Source organism: Camellia sinensis, chromosome 12 (genome assembly GCF_055761805.1).
Source record: "Camellia sinensis isolate YWXY chromosome 12, ASM5576180v1, whole genome shotgun sequence".
NCBI lineage: Eukaryota > Viridiplantae > Streptophyta > Magnoliopsida > Ericales > Theaceae > Camellia > Camellia sinensis.
In genome coordinates, this window is record NC_138972.1 from 96,094,905 (window position 1) to 96,112,216 (window position 17,312).

The window sequence follows — 17,312 nt, forward strand, 5'->3', positions numbered from 1 at the left end:
AATATGTCAATCATGCAAGGAAAACATGATTATAAACATGAACTTCATAATCTTATGCCATGTATGCTCATATATGCTTCCTAGGTTAAAATACATCACAATATTCTCAATTAGACATAATTTTCTCTTAATTCAATTTACTTACCATGAGATCATAGGTGAATCAACCCTATTTCAAGAAATTAGAAGTAGATTCTTACCTTAGGTAACTAATTGGAGAAGATTTGGCCCAAACCCTTTCTTCCTCCCTTCCTTTCTCTTGATCTCTTCTTTTCTCTAGAACTCTCTCTCTTTCCCAGATTTTTTTCCCTTTTGTATTGAGTCAACAATGGTCCATATCTTTAGTTTTATATTTGTGCTTAAAAATTGAGCCAAACATGGCTTAACGAATCAGACGAAAATCAGTTCTCAATTAAATTTCTCAAATGGCTCTAAAAATTCCCGGTGACACATAGACGTGTTCAATTTCATTTTCCGAACCTATTATGGTCGTCAATTTCAGTCCCGAAGTTGTGGTCCCAATAGATATTTTTCTAATTCAAACAAATATTCTCCAATTAATTCATATTATCGTATAATTAATTAAGGATAATTGTGACATGCGTTTTGGGCCGTTACATTAACAGCTTTACAAACTCTCACTAGAGCTATCATGGCTATGGCGTCTAGTCCAACTCCAACGCAAGTGCCTCTGCCTATAGCAGTCCCAGATCCAGTGCCTAATCTGTTTCCTGAGAATCAGGCTCCAATCCAGATGTCTCCGGCGAAACCTTAGGCAAACAGTACAGTTGCTGGTTCAACTACCCAAGGGCAAACTGGCCCATTCCAGCCCACTCACTTTGTTACTCTAGCCAACGTACCAGCTATGCTCAAGCAAGAGCGCAGCAAGAAGCAACTGTCATCTCTTCCAGATCTAAATGTGAAGCCCCCATACTCCCAAGAAATACTGGCCATGCCATGCCCAACTGGGTATACGATACCCAAGTTTGTGAAGTTTGATGGAAAACAAGGCAACGCCAGAGAACATGTGGTGAGGTTCATTGAAACCCTTGGTGTCTATGGTAGTGACCACTCTCTACGTCTTTAGGAGTTTTCCAAATCACTCACTGAAAGGGCTTACAGCTGGTATGTGAACTTGCCCCTCAACTCGATCAAGAGTTTGGAGGAGATAGTGAACAAGTTTCATACGAAGTTCTTCCAAGTCCAAAAAAAAAGTCATTACCCTCACACTTGGGCGAGATGTTTAGAAAGAAGATGAAGATATACTAGCTTATGTCAAACAGTTCCAAGACAAAGCCATTGACTGCCACAAACCGGTGGATGAGGCTTATTCAGTTAGCATATGTGTGAAGGGTGCCATACGCAACTACAAACTTTTCTTGGTGAACCACAATCTACCCATCTTTTCAGCCTTGATTGAAACGGCTAGAAACCTTAGTACCATCAGTCCATAGCCCGCACACACAATCAATCTGTCTAGCACAGGGAGTTTAAAGAGAAGGACTTAGTATGGAAGACAGTGGATGCGATTATGCAGAGGCAACCAATCCCCAAGTTCTCACCAAGAGGGGAAGGTTCTTACAAAGTTACTGAGGCAAGTAGCAGTGGGTACCAAGTTGGTGAGGGTAAATGATGGATTTAGAACTAGTCTTGTAAATGCCAAGTATGTAAAGGAATATTTTCCTTAGTTTTGATAGCAAACAGTTTCAAGTCTACACTTAATGTAAAGAAAGTTTTTCATACTTCGTGAAATTTTATCCATGTAAAAAACTTAGTCATGATGAAATTTTGATCATGGAAAGAGTCTTGCTTATCTTTAGAAGCTATGTAAAAGCAATGTAAAGAAAGTAATGAAATGAAATTCAAAAGTACTACCAAACGTCCATACTTGTCATAAAAGTCAAACTTCTAGAACATGATTACAAAGTTTGAAAAAAAGTTGTGACAAAGAAAAAAAAAGGAAAAAAAGAGAACTGCATTATATCAAACCCTTCATTAAGGAGTCTGTCAAACCAACATCATGAGGCAGCTAAGTAATAAGAGCAGAATCCTTCTCCTTGAACCGAGCTAAGTTTTAGCAATATTGCTCCAAGGCGCCCTCGCAATCTCTGATGGTCTCTTCCAAAGAAGTATTCATGGCTAGCGTGCTCAAAGAACCCGTCAACCACCTAGAGCCTTGCCTTCATTCAGGACAAGTTCAGGCCATTTCTCTCAAGCCCGTTGAGGTTTGCCTCAGCACCTTCCATAAGCTTTCTTGAAGTCATTAGAACTCTCTTGGTGACAAGATCAAAGACAAAACCAACTAAAGACTCTAGCAACGCCGTTTGCATCATAAAGCCTGGAACATTAAAAACAGTAAAAGTCTCCGGGTGCAGCGCTTGAATGCGAACAAGTATGGAGGCAGCCTCAGTAAATACCCACTAGTTCAAGAAAGGGACCCTTTCAAAAGGCATAGAAGATTCTGCCATAGTACCACTAGTCTAAGTCACAGAGGGGCAGACTTGCAGAATGCCTAACTATCTGAGGCCAACTATCATGTCTTTTACCCTCAGCAACTCTAGTCTACGCGACCAACGGAGATTTAGCAGAATGAGATAAACCCCTAGAGACAACCTCCATTTTAAAGGAAGGTTCTCAAGGCCAAATGATACATTCACCCCCTGGCCATCCTTACGAGTCTCAGGAATGAAGTCATCACCGTCAACAAAGGAGCGACCAGAGTGTATAGAAAGATCTGGAATAAGGGCAGAGCTAATAAGGTTCGGAACCTCTGGATTTGGAACACCCTCAGCAGCTATCTCATCACCCACAACTTGGGTGTCAGCTGTAACTTGGCATTGCTCATTACCATCACCCTCAACGGGGAAGTTGCCATGGTCTTCCTCTATGACTTAGACCTAGCCAACTAGTTCGTCTTCAATGCCTAAAAGCATCAACCTGTAAGTCTTTGGCCAAAGGATCAATGAGGCTATAAGGTCCTCTTAATCCTTGCAATTTGAAGAAGCCCAACAATTATTGATGGACCACTTGAGCTTTAAGAAGGAATGGCAGAGATATTGCCCCTTTCTAAAATAAAGAAGCCTATCACCAAGCTCCTCGTAGTACAAGGCAAGATCATCCACATTAGACCAACAAAAAGGTCTTAAGACACAAGTTAAGAGGATAACTCAAGGAAGTAAGTAAGGTACAAGTCAACAACTTGTTCAAAAGTTACAGAGGAGAAATGACTGTCGCAGCAATTGCAGCAGCCGCAACTAACTTGTAGAGGGAACACCCCGCCAAGGTGATAGCAGCCATTGGGAGAAGCTTCCTCTCCATAAGTAGAGGCTAATGCTTGGCGTTGATAGCAGGCCCTAAGGCATTATTAGCCTAGGCCTGATAGTAGGCCCCCAAAGTCGTTTTTAGCTCGGCACTAATAACAGGCCATGAAGCTCACTAGCTTGGCACTAATAGCAAGCCCCAAGGCTCACTGGTTAGAGCTGATAACAGGCCCAGAGATACCAGTATATCATGCAGAAGTTACAGAGGCAATGTGATTAGAAGTTTCAATGGTAGCAGCAACAGCTTCTAAGTTCATAGCCAACTTCGCCAGGCAAGCCAAGCCTAGATTGGCAATACTAAACTCAGTCGTGATGTTTTCAACTTCTGCAGCAACTTGGGTTCCAACAACCTCAGCATAGTGGAGACTGGGCAGGAGAAGTACCCATAAGCAACCTCCACACTGAGCGGTTCCAGCCCAAGAGATATGTTCACCCTATGATCAACTCTAGGGGTCCCAAGAATGAAGTCCCCACCACCACCTTCTACTACCTCTTTATCTTCATTAGAGAAGCTCCTTATGACCACTATTATTACCCCTTTCAGTGTTAAAAGTCATTATGCTTTGAGTTTTGGACCGATGAAGCAGTAAGCCAAGGGGTACATCATCACCATCTTTGAAGTCTGAAGAAAGCCCCTCAATACTGGATGGGCTACCTGAACCTAAGGAAGTAATAGTAGAGACATTGTCCCTCTTTGAGATAAATAGACCCTAGACAAAGACACAATTATGCAACCAAAGTTAAAGGAGTACTAAGTGAAGAAACATTACCGGTGAGGTTCACTTGAAACATAACATTATGCACGCGCAGAAAAACAAATGTTCACCACACGCGTAGGGAGCAAATGTAGAGGGTCAGAAATTAAAGTCCAAATTAAGTATGGACCCAAGTGCGAAGGCCGCCTCTGTTAGGTGACTAGGAATGATTAAAGAAACATGGGCCAAAGCCAAAGAGAAGTGGATCAACAGTGGGCTAGAGCAGGGCTGACCAACCAAAGGTCCGAACAAATTCTATGAAGAAAAATGTCTAAGTCAAGTTGAGGAAGCAACATTTGCAGCGATTAAGTTGCTGAGGCACTTTGCCCCAGCGCCGCCATTCCCAATATTATCAGTTCTGCCACCATCTGGAGTTGCTAAGAGAGAGAAAACCGAAGCAACTAAGTTGGAAAGACAACACTTGCGACGGCCAAGTTGCGGAGGCACTTTGTCTTAGCCCCATCATTCCAAGTATTGTCGGTAGCACCACCATTCCAAGTATTGTCGGTTCCGCCACCATCTGAAGTTGTTAAGGGAAAGAGAAAGCCGAAGCAACTAAGTTGCAGAGGCGACACTTGCAACAGCCAAGTTGCAGAGGCACTTTGTCTTAGCACCGCCATTCCAAGTATCATCGGTATCACAGCCATTTGGAGTTGTTGAGGGAATGAGAAAACTGAAGCTAAGTTGCAGAGGCAACACTTGCAGTGACCAAGTTGCAGAGGCATTCTGTCGGCGCCCTATCACCAATATTGTCGATTCTGTCATTTGAACTTACCATGGGAAATGACTACCGCACCAACTAACTTGTGGAGGGAACACCCCTCTAAGGTAATAGCAGCCTTTGGGAGAAGTTTTCCCTCCACAAGTAGAGGCTAATGCTTGGCGCTAATAGCAAGCCCTAAGGCATTACTAGCCTAAGGCTGATAGCAGGCCCCCAAAGTCATTTTTAGCTCGGTGCTGATAACAAGCCCCGAAGCTCACTAGTTCGGTGCTGATAGTAAGCCTCGAAGCTCAGTAGCTTGGCGCTAATAGCAGACCCCAAGGCTTATTGATTGGAGCTGATAGTAGGCCCAGAGATATTAGTATACCGTGGTGACCCCGCGAAGATGAGAGTAGGGTAACCCGAGTGTAAGGGACTCCCTTCCATTACCCAGGTCATGAACCTGCCTTAGTCGTACAAACAGGACTAAGAAAGCCCCTTAGACTTGGTACTAAGGCACAGCATGGCTAATAACAGGCTTGGCTGTGGCTTTCGCCCTGGGAAGCTGGGAAGTTTGTGGTTAGGTAGCTAAAAGTGGAGGCTTCGCTGAGGTGAACACAAAAACATTGCTAATAACAGGCTATGAAATCTTGAGAATGCATGTACTGACTAAATAGAACTGAGAAGGCAAGTGCATCAACAAGGTTTACCGCTGCAAGTGCACTTGCTGAGGTTCGAACTGAGAAGGCAAGTGCAGCAGCAAGGTTTACCGCTACAAGTGCACTTGTTGAGGTTCAAGCTGAGAAGGCAAGTGCAGCGGCAAACACTACCGCCGCAAGTGCACTTGCTGAGGCTCAAAAGGTAGTTGCAATGCCAAATACTCCCTTCGCAAGTGCACCTGCTGAGGCATCTGTGCCAAACAGATAGTATACAGTACATGCAGAGGGACATGTGGCACCTTCAGCCTGGTAGCTCAAGGCAGAATATTCCATATGATCCTCTGGGATACATGTTTTCTCTCTATTTGGCCACTTGGTGTCCTCTTAGTACCAAGGAAAAGCCTATAAATAGGACCCATTTCCCAACCTAAGAGGAGAACAATTTTAGGGGATTTTGGGAAGATACTGCCCATTTTGACACTGCCATTGTCTTCTTCTTGAGCTACTTGCTCCACTCTCACCCAACTACTCACTCTCCAACCTCCCAGACAGTTGCTGTTGCTCATCCTCCAATCATTCCACCATTGTTGGACCATTAGCATAGTTGAACCCCTACAACATGTACTCAAGAGTTATCATCTAGGGCATAGGAAGTATTTCATAAGATTTTTAGTAAGATTTCACATGGTTCATGCTTTTAGTAAGATTTTAATTTTAGTATTTTTTATTAAAAAAAATTATGTGTTTTCTATTTATTAGTATTTTCCTTTTAACCTTTTCTTTTCTTTTTTTTTCAAGGATATTCTAACTTTTAAATATGTTTTTTTGAATTAAAAAAATCAACCAAAAAAATACTGTTAAAAAAACGTAATTAATCAAAAATAAATTTGCCAAGCTTGTCTTGTCGGATTTGTTTGTCAGTTGCATCATTGGTTGCATTTGATTTGTATGAATGTATCATGGAAATAATAATTATAATTCACCGTCAGAAATTACTCGCTATTAAACTACGCGATAAGAGAGATTTTTTATTTTTATTTTTATTCATTTTATTTTTTTTATCTTACAATATTTACAATTATTAAATTATATCTCAAAATTTTTATATTATAATTTTTTGATATAATTTAATAAAAAAAATGAATTATAATTGTAAAATTATAACCAAATGGATTAGAAACAGTTAAGCTTTATCAAATCAGCCACATAGACTATAGTCAATATCTCTAGTTTCTATAATACCATCTTCCTTCAGCGTTGTCCTTGATAATATCAATGAGGGTATGTGGAAATTCAATTGGCTGTAAAATAATATCAATTACTTCAAGGTCAATCTTCGTAAGATAATCGGCAGTTCTATTAGTTTCACGCCACGTATGAGAAACTATGCAGTTGTCAAATTTGTTTAGGATCTCCTAAATTCGAACCAAACCGTACTTCACCCTTGGATTATGAGATTGTTGTTCTCCATTGATTATTTTAACTGTACTAAGAGAGTCAAATTCAATCCATATGGATTTAATGCCGAGTTCTAAGGCGAATTTAAGACCTCCCCATATTGTCCATGACCCAACGACAAAAATATTATGAACATCTTGAGGATGAAGAACTTTAGACGCATAAGCACATATTGAATCACCCTTATAGTCATGAAAAATCCCTCCAAAACTAGCCTTAAGATTATTTCTACCACTCTTAATAGATCCATATCCGCATTCAGTTTCGTCCAACTATATTCTAGTTTCTTCCATATGCATCGTTGAATCGGTTGCGAAACATGTTTAGAAAGGTGGATATCTTCAAGGTAGTGGAGGACGATCAACAACAATTCTTCATTCGAGCATATTGATAATGACTTGGGTAATAAACACAAAGTATTCATATTTATATTCATATTCATATTCATATTTCTTTTTTTCTTTCAAAAATACAAAGTATGATGTTTACTGTCTATATATATATATATAGGTTTTTGGTCGTTAGTAGTCCAAATCCTAGTGTGTCATGCAAACAAGAAAGAAATTAGTAAACAAACACTGGTAAGTGATTAAGTTCTATTTGTCATTAAACATTCCTAAAATGTTCATTCTTCCATAATGATATCTTCTCTCATTTTTATCTCTCAGTTAATATAAATAATAATTTCATAAATATTTTAATCCAATAAAAATTATTTTTAATTATTAAAATTAAGTAAAATTTTTATAAACAAAAACATAAGTATAAGATTCATCACCTATTTTATGCATTGACAAATATATAAATTTGTCACAGTATTATTTTTCATAACTCTTTAGAATTTTAATAGGATTACGCTTTTTACACTAAAAAAATTCATAATTTGATATAACAAAAATGATATATATTATACGATAATTGTTTTGATTCAATTGCTATTTATGATTTTTTTTTAAATAATATTAATATTTTTTACAATTAAAATTCCAAATTTAATTAAGTTAAAATTGTTATTCATATTATATGAGTAGGTTAAAATTAGGATAATATACACCATTCTGGAAGAATGAATTTTGGATAACATAAAATTTATTTGTTCATATTAAAATTTGTTAGGACTTTAATAATTAATAGTAATTTTAATTGCAAAATAAGACTTATTGATATTTTTTTTAAGAAACTACCCGACAATCCAAACATGGAAAGGTTTCTTAAAACGTACATAAGTGGTCACATTTGTTCCAGAAACTTCCTAATCTCGTGCTTGGTTTAGAAATTTGAAAAGGAATTTAAAAAGAGAAAATGTAGGTGAAATATTAATTTCACATACTTTTTTTTATTTCTCTTTCTAATTTTTTTTTTTTTTTAAATCATCTAACCAAATACTGTGTAAAAGAACGTAATTGTCTACAAAACTCTCAAGTTCACGTGTGATGATGTAGATCAATGTTAGTATTACTTCCAAGTTGAACGCATTTGGTTAGATGATACCATCAATAACCGAAAAAAAATCTCACAACAATTACATAATATGAAACTATTCGCCATTTTTACTTTAATCTCATGTTTTACTAAAATACATGGTCCAATCATGATTTTAAAAAGCGACGGCAACTACAATTGTAGTGATTATTATTATTCGTACGACTTATATAATAGAAATTTATAACTATAACAGTAATCACCGTTACATAATTTACCCATTGCTATTTGTGATTTATACTAAAAATTATTGCATGTCCATAACATTATGTGAGTCTAAGTGTTTTGTGATTTGTTCACTGTTATTTATATTTTTCAATCATCTTATAATAATACAGTTTTGTTATTTCATAGTTAGTACAAACTATTATATTCTAAATTAAAATATAATTATTTAAAAAATAAATATCAAATTTATAGTTGTTGATCCCACCTTTGAGAAGAGATTTCAAAAGTTTTACTTAATGCAGTCTATAGGATTGTTTAGAGTTTTTATTAATTGATTTTAGAAGTATGTTGGAGTGTTTGGTTTTAAAAAGTAAAAATAACTTAAATAAATTTTAAAAAAAAATTGATTAATAAGAAAAAGAGGAGAAATATTTTTAATTTTTGTTTTATGCTATGAAAGTGTTCCTAACCACTTGTTTAATGTGCGGAAGTGACTATGATAATGTGTTGGTTTTAGTAAAAAAAAAAAATTATGTGTTCATATTATTAGTGTTTTTTTTTTTTTTTAAGGATCTTCTAGCTTACAAACAAAAAAATAACCCCCCCCAAAAAAAAAAAAAATCTGTTAAAAGAAGTAATTGTTCAAAAATAAATTTGTCAAGTGGGTCCTATCGGATTTGTTTGCCACTTGCATTGGCTGTATTTAATTTGTATGAATATGTCATTAAAATGGAATTAACTAATTTAAATTTACCATCAGAAATTTTTCACTATCAAATTGCACATTTTTGTTTTCAAAGTTTTCATAATTATTAAATTATATCTGAAAATTTTATATAATTTAATTATGATTTTCATAAGATATCTATATATTATATAAAGAAAATAGAGTTTCTAACCCACAACTCATATAAGAGTTCTAATATTTTAATCTTAATTTTCTAATTTTTTGATTTAAAAAAAAAATATCAACATTTATTGACTTATTTCAATCCACAAGCCTTTTTGTCTTCTCTCATACCTACTATTACACCATTTTCAAATTCTTCTATACACTATGGTTAGTGATAGAAATGTTAAATTATTTTTATAAAAAATCTAAAAAAAATAATTGGGTAAATTACAAATACACCCCCTGAGATTTGCTTAAAGTACAAATTGCCCTTTATGGTTTGGAGAATTAAAAATACCTCATTGTTAGTATTTTTTAATTAACATAATTAACTAAAAAAATGAAACTCATAATTGGTCTCCTATACAATAATAAAATTACCTAATTTATTAATTGAGACATTTTTTTAACATCATTAAAAACTGTGAATTAATTTGATGATTTATTAATGAAATGGACAATTTATTATGAAATTAGAAACCTCAATGGGTAAAATGTAATTTCCAAAATCACAGGGGGCAATTCATATTTTAATCAAACCTCAGGGAGTGTGTTTGTAATTTACCCAAAATAATTAGTATATTAAAAAAAATATCTAAAACAAATATAAATTCTTATTAAATCTATCTATATATATTATATAAGTAAAAGGGCTTTCTAACCATAAGTTTTGTGGAAGTTCCAATCTTAAACTAAAAATTTTAATTTTTTGATTTTAAATAATTAAAAAAATCCTCAATAGCTCTCATTCAAAAAAAAAAAACTCTCTTCATTTTTGACTTTCAAATGGAAAGTATATCAAATATATAAATTAAAAAATAGAAAATATACTAATCCATTTCAAAATTCAAATTTGAGAGGTACTAAATATGAAAAGCATTCGATTAATTTAAATTTAAAATTATAATGATTTAACCCCTAATATATAAGTTTTAAATAATGATTATTTCCATGATTTATCTATATATATGTAACAACCCAAAAATTTAATGATTGTTTTGGGTACCCTCACTTAAATATTATTTTCACTCGCGTTTATTATTTGTTCAAAAATTGGCCGTAGGTAACTTCAGTTACTGGTCATCACGATGCTTAACTCTTGGGTACGGGAAGTATAGCGATCCCGATTTTTCCCGTCATGTATTGTGTTTCGGACTTAGGTTCCGTAGTGGTTGTTGTTGTCTATATCTTGTTTCCATCCTTTAATTATTTGTATTTGAATTGTGGGATGTGTTGGGTAAGTGTGGATCAGGTTGGTGACTTTTTCTTTTAAAACCTGTATTGCCCAAATTTTGGTCTCCCCACTAGAGCGGGACTTCCTACGCTCAAGCGGGCTTTGCTTTATTTGCTCCTCCGCTCGAGCGGCCATTCTGACGCGCGAACGGAATTCTTCAGCCTTCAGCATTTTTGCAGGTCTGCAGATGCTGGAAGTATGCTTTCGACGCTCGAGCGTCCAATTTCATGCTCGAGCGGGAGGCTGTGTCTGACGCTCGAGCGGGGGTTCCCACGCTCGAGTGGACTGCACGTATTTCAGTCCGTGAAGAGGTCATTTTGAACCATTTTTTCTTCTCTCTCTCTCTCTCTCTCTCTCTCTCTCTCTCTCTAAGACTTTCCAAAAGACTTGTTCTTGAGCTTCTCTCTCTACATTTTACTTTCTCTCTTGGATTTCATCTAGATCCGTTAAGATTTCCACCCTTGTGCTTTGGAGTAAAAGATAAAGCTTGTCAAGATCTTCACTTTAATCTAAAAAGAAGTGGATTTCGGCACTTTTGGAGTTTGTCTCTTGTATGGTTCATCTTCTCCATTTGAGGTAGGGATAGTCTACTCCTTCTTATGAGTTTTAACATAAACACTTGTCATTTTGTATAAATGGTGAGATTTGGTAATTTGAGATTTGTAATATTTAAAAGAGGGGTTTTGTGTTTCAAGCTCCATATGTTTATGAGGTCTTGGAAATGAGGTTTTTGTGGGTTTGATAGGTGAAATTTGTTCTTAGGATCAATGTTTGAGACAATGGGAAAAATGCCCTAATTGTATTAAATAATTAATTTGTATAATTAATTTGGTAATTGTGGGGAATATGAAATTGAATTGAAAACCATGAAATTGGATGGAATTAGGACTAGTTGGTGTAGTTGGATTGATGAATTACTCATCGATGGAAAATGTAATAAATTATCTGTTAATAGAATTATTTATCTGTTTAGAGATAACTGCTTTGGGCTATCGATGGAGGATAGTCTTGATTGCTGTAGACACTACATGATGATTAGGTAAATTGAAACTAATCAATTAAATTATGTCATTGAATGTGACAGTTGGAATAACACATTGAATATGTGCATTAAGTGATCATTGTATAAGATGAAGTGTTTAAATACATTGCATATGTATATTTGTTTGGGAGGAGAAAGGGGATGTACTCCATCGTATGGAAGGAGATAGGGGATGTACTCCACTGTTTGGGAGGAGATAGGGGATGAACTTCATTGATAATTAAGTTGGCCGGAGTGTCCAGGGTGAAAGTCCCGAAATCTTATATACGTTTGAATAACGTTGATGATTTAAAGTGTTATTTTTATGAGTTGTAGTCTCATTTAAATTACTCGGATAAATGAGCCATGTTAATTAAGTGAATTGGAAATAGAAATGAAACCGGGTTGAAAGATGACTATCAATGTTGGTGGATTATAAAAATGGTATATATCGATGTATATGTGTTGAACATTTATCAGATATTTGCTTTAGCATATCTCTACTGACCTTTGGCTCACCCTATATGGGACATCATTTTTAGGTACAGGAGACATGTCACCTCCAAGGGCCTAGCTTGGGTGATTTAGAGGCAGCAGGCTTCTTTTATTGATTTTTTTTTATGTTATATGTTTTATTTTCAAGCCGAGGGTTTAAATTGTAAAGGGCTTCTGACCCTCTTTTGTTGTAACTAAGTGTTGACTTGGAAAGTTGTAAGCCCGTAGGGTATTTACTTTGGTTGCCAACATGTAGTACTTTTTGTAAAGAACACTCTGATGAATGGATGTATATTTTATTCTTCTATGTCTATGGATATTATGAATGATTGATTTATGCATTTATTTTGAGGGCGTTATAGGAAGCGGGTCGTGACAATATCTATATGCTATTATAATTGTAAGATATTGTCATTTCATTAAGGTTGAAAGTTGTAATTCTTTTTTCTCATTTTTTTTATTTTGTTTAATTTTTTGTTAATACGTGTTACAATATGATTGGTCTATAAATTAATTTTATAATCTTAAAATAAAATTTCAAATTTGGAGTCTTACTTAAATTATGTTAATGTAACTGGAATAAGATCAATATTCAGTCCTTAAATTTTGCATCATTTATTAAATTATAAAATAAAATTTCAAATTTAAATTTTTCTTCAAATTATATTACTACAATTAGAATAAGATCAATATTTACATGTGTCATAATGATGTGTCATAATATTATTGCTCTAAATATAATTTGTTTTAATTACATGTGTTCAAATTATTAATTGCTATTTTTTTTTTCTTTTTCTGTTTTAAATTTAATAAAATAGAATTATATCCTTCTAAACTATAAGGACTTGAACAATAATATTTTTTAATATATATATATATATATATATATATTTTTAACAAAAGTACAAAACATAACTTTTTTAATACTTACCAAACATGGTAGATTTTGTTAGATTTTTATTTATTTTTTTTATCTCAATTGTCAATTAAAGAATAAAGATATATTTGGCTCAAATTGTTAAAAAGTTACTTTTGCTAAAATAAATTAGAAAGAAACATTAATTTTTTTTTTATTAAAAATGATAGTTCGTTAAACTTCCTTTATTTTATTTTTTTTAAAAAGAGAGGGTTATAAGTGATAATTTATTGTTTATCCATAATTATTTTCAGATTAAATGAAAATACCATATTAAATTTTCTTCTTACCTTTTTTTATTCAAATACTTTTATTTTGTAAGAAATTTATTTTTATTCTATTTAATATTTTATTGTAATTTTTAAATAAAAAATATTTTTCTAAAAAATCATATTTAAATTATTTATGCAATTATAAAAAGTATTTTTTTTTAATATCAACTTAGTGGTAGTTTGTGAAGTGCTAAATAAGTATATTTTTTTTACTTTTTTTGAAAATATGTACAGAAAAGTAGATGTGATGAGACTAAAAAAAGATAATTAAGTATATTTTTTTACTTTTTACAAAAAGATGTATAGAAAAATAGATGTGATGTGACTTAAAAAAATAAAAAGATAAAAAAGTAAGCTAGCACTTTCCAAAAAAACCTTTATTCGATGATCTATTTCGAAAAAGTGCAGTTTTTAAATATTTTCAAGAAAAATTCTATTGAAAATCTTAAGTATATTGTTTTTTTTATTCATAAATATTAAAATTTTAATTAATTTTATTTATTATTTAAAAAAATAAATTAGCAAATATTTTATATATATATATATATATATATAATTTTGCTTTAGTTGCTCAAGTTATTTGATGTTTCTGCTTAAATCCACTCAAATTTAATTTGAATTTTTGAAATTCTGCACAGGTCCTCACTTAATTAAAAACTTTTTTTTTTTTTTGAGAAAAACTATGTTTGTTCAATCTTTAAAAATTTTAAGCTCGACTCAAGTTGATTGAGCTGAACTCACTTGAAAGTTACATGATTAAATTTGTGACAACTTAAAAAATAAAAAAAAAATTGTGATAAAATAGTAAGACTTAAATTGTAAATATTAATATTCTTTATTTTTATAATTTATATACAAAAATTTAACTATTTATATTATTTTATATAAAAATATATTATTAATTTTTTCACGTGCCATACTAGCATGGGTTACCAATAATAAGCAGTAAATGAAATTGGGAGATTGGGACAAAGGGCACATAATGAAAAACTATGGCTTCGTTCGGTTTAAATTTCAAAACATAGTTTCACCATTGATTTAAGTATGGTATTTAGTTACAACTTTTAAATCATAATTCTAAATTCATTTCTCAAAACTCATTTCAAACTATAATCATTACTTTTCAAAACTCACAACCAAACACATAACTCAAAACACTTTTCAAAACTCAAAAACAACTTAATTTTTATTTTAAATTTTTTTTTATTTTTTTTATTTTAAATATTTTATTTTATTTTATTTTATAGGAATATTTTTGATATTTTAATTTTCATAAAAATATTTTAATATTTTAATTTTAATATTTTGATATTTTAATTGTAAACATTTTGATTTTCGGAATATTTTTAATATTCTTAATATTTTAATTTTTGGATTATTTTTAATATTTTATTTTTTGAAATATTTTTAATATTTTAATTTTCTAAATATTTTTATTATTTTAATTTTCTAAATAATTTTAAAATATTTGAAATATTTTTAATGTTTATACCGGCCTAAAAAATGAATTCACAAAAAAATTAATTGACATAAAATAATTGACATAGAAGTTATTTGAAAAAAAAAATTATTCAAAAAAATTACTTAAAAACAATTAATTGAAAAAAAATCATTTTTTTATTTGAGTATTTTAAAAATAATTTGGTTATGACTGTTGATAAAAAATACGGATATCAAGTTATGAGTTGTGTGTTTGATTATCAATTATAGGTTGAATTAAGTTTTGAAAACTATTTTGAAAACTCATCATCAAACAAGTTTTCTTATTTCACATGTCACATCAAACTTTTAAAACCCAATTCCACATACAATTCAAAACTCAATTCAACACTATATTCAAAAACCATAACCAAACAAATTTTCTACACTCAAATTATAATTCCAAAACTTACAAACTTAAAATACAACTCATACTCTCAAATTATATTTACAAAACTCTACCAAACGCAACCTATATGTGTTGAGTCAGGTGGCAAACATAACCACTCCAACTCTCTCCAATTAAACACGTAAAAAATTCAATACAATAACGATATATTACTATAAAATCATATGAATTGTTTACTACTTTGGGACTGTTTGTTACAATTTTTAGAGGTGATTATAGCTTATTTGATTTGAGAGTCTGTGTCAGACTGTTTGGTGCAACTTTAGCTTATAGCTTATTTGATAGAAATAGCTTAAATGAGGTTAAAAAAAAATGATTATCTGAAAGTTGAGGTAAGGATGATTTTAGCTTCTACTTTCTAATTATCAGCTTTTAACTTGAAAAAAGCTCCACCAAACAGGGCTCTTAACTAATTCTCTTAAACCATCTCCAACCCACTAGGTATGTAATGTTTGTTAGTCAAAATGTCTAGGATGACTCACATTTTTCAACTCCAATGCACTAGGCATATGATTAGGCATTTTAACTCAGCTCACACTCACTAGTTACATGTAGCGAGCCTTTATTGCTAGACAAAATGTATTTAATCATTAGGATTATTTCTCTCCATCTTTGTTGCTGATGTGACATTCTATAAAGTTAATAGCATTTGGATAAATAGCTAAGCCTCCGTTTGGGAAGTGGGTTGACTTTTTGGCTTTTTGACTTTTTTGGCTATTTTTGCCTGGGGTTAAAAAGCCTGGTTTGGGAAGGACTTTTTGACTTTTTTGACTTTTTGGCTTTTTGGTGAGGTGTCTTCCTGTTAAATTACCAAATGCCCTTTTTGGCTCTTTTTTTTTTTTATTTTGGGTTTGGATTTGGCAAATTTTGCTTAAATGTTTTTTTTTTTATATATTTATTTTTATTTTCAGTTAGGATTTGGCGTATTTTGCTTAAATTTTTTTTATTTTTTTATTTTGGGTTTGGATTTGGCGTATTTTGCTTAATTTTTTTTGAAGTTTTTTATTTTCAGTTTGGATTTGGCATATTTTGCTTAAATTTTTTTTTTATTTTTTATTTTTTTATTTTGGGTTTGGATTTGGCGTATTTTGCTTAAATTTTTTTTTAAGTTTTTTATTTTCGGTTTGGATTTGGCGTATTTTGCTTAAATTTTTTTTATTTTTTTATTTTAGGTTTGGATTTGGCGTATTTTGCGTACATTTTTTTTTGTTTTTTTTATTTTATTTTGGGTTTGGATTTGGCATATCTTGCCTAAATTTTTTTTTTAAAATTTATGTTTTTGTCTTTTTTTTTATATACATTAATTAGTTCTTATTCTTTAATTTACGTTTTTTGCCTTCTTTATTTTTATTGGTATACAATAACTTATTTATTTATTTATTTGTAAATTACGTGGTGAATGGTAATTTATGTTTTCATGTTTTTTTTTAAATATTTTTGAATGAGGCGTATTTTTGTCGTTATTTTTTTTAAATTTACGATTTTGTCATTTTTTTATTCACTCACATTAATTTATGTTTTTTTTTTCTTTTTTATTTTTATTGGTATACAATAACTTTTTTTTATTTTTCAAAAATGAGTTTTCATGTGTTTTATTTATTTCAAAATTACGTCGCGAATGGTGATTTATGTTTTTATGTTTTTTTTAAAAAATATTTTTGAATGAGGTATATTTTTCTCGTTATTTTTTTTAATTTACGTTTTTTTCATTTTTTAAGTTTTTTCTCGTTATTTTTTTTTAATTTATGTTTTTTTCATTTTAAGTTTTTTTTTTTTTTTGCAAATGGTTTTTTCATGTGTTTTTTATTTTAATTTTTATTTCATTTTCTGTGAAATGATAAAAAGTGAGGTTTTATTTTATTGTCCTGTGTATTTTAAATAATTTAATTTTAAATATTTAATTTAATTTTAATTTTATTTTAAATTATTTAAATAATGTAAATAATCTAAAAAATTTAATAAGCAAAAAATTAAAATAAATATTCAAAAAATTTAATCGTAAAAATTTAAATAATTTAAATATTCAAAAAATTATTTTAACAAAAAAAATTA

General features: G+C 31.5%; 1 protein-coding gene across 1 annotated transcript in view; it reads left to right on the plus strand.

Moving 5' to 3' along the window:
* The first annotated feature begins 4,858 nt into the window (after positions 1-4,858).
* Positions 4,859-17,312, plus strand: part of LOC114262419 (strigolactones hydrolase CXE15-like) — a 40,963-nt gene continuing 28,509 nt past the window's right edge. Inside the window, exons 1-2 of the mRNA XM_082897086.1 lie at positions 4,859-4,903; positions 5,523-5,636. Of these exons, the coding sequence (XP_082753212.1) occupies positions 4,859-4,903; positions 5,523-5,636 (159 nt within the window). The remainder of the gene's footprint in view (positions 4,904-5,522; positions 5,637-17,312) is intronic.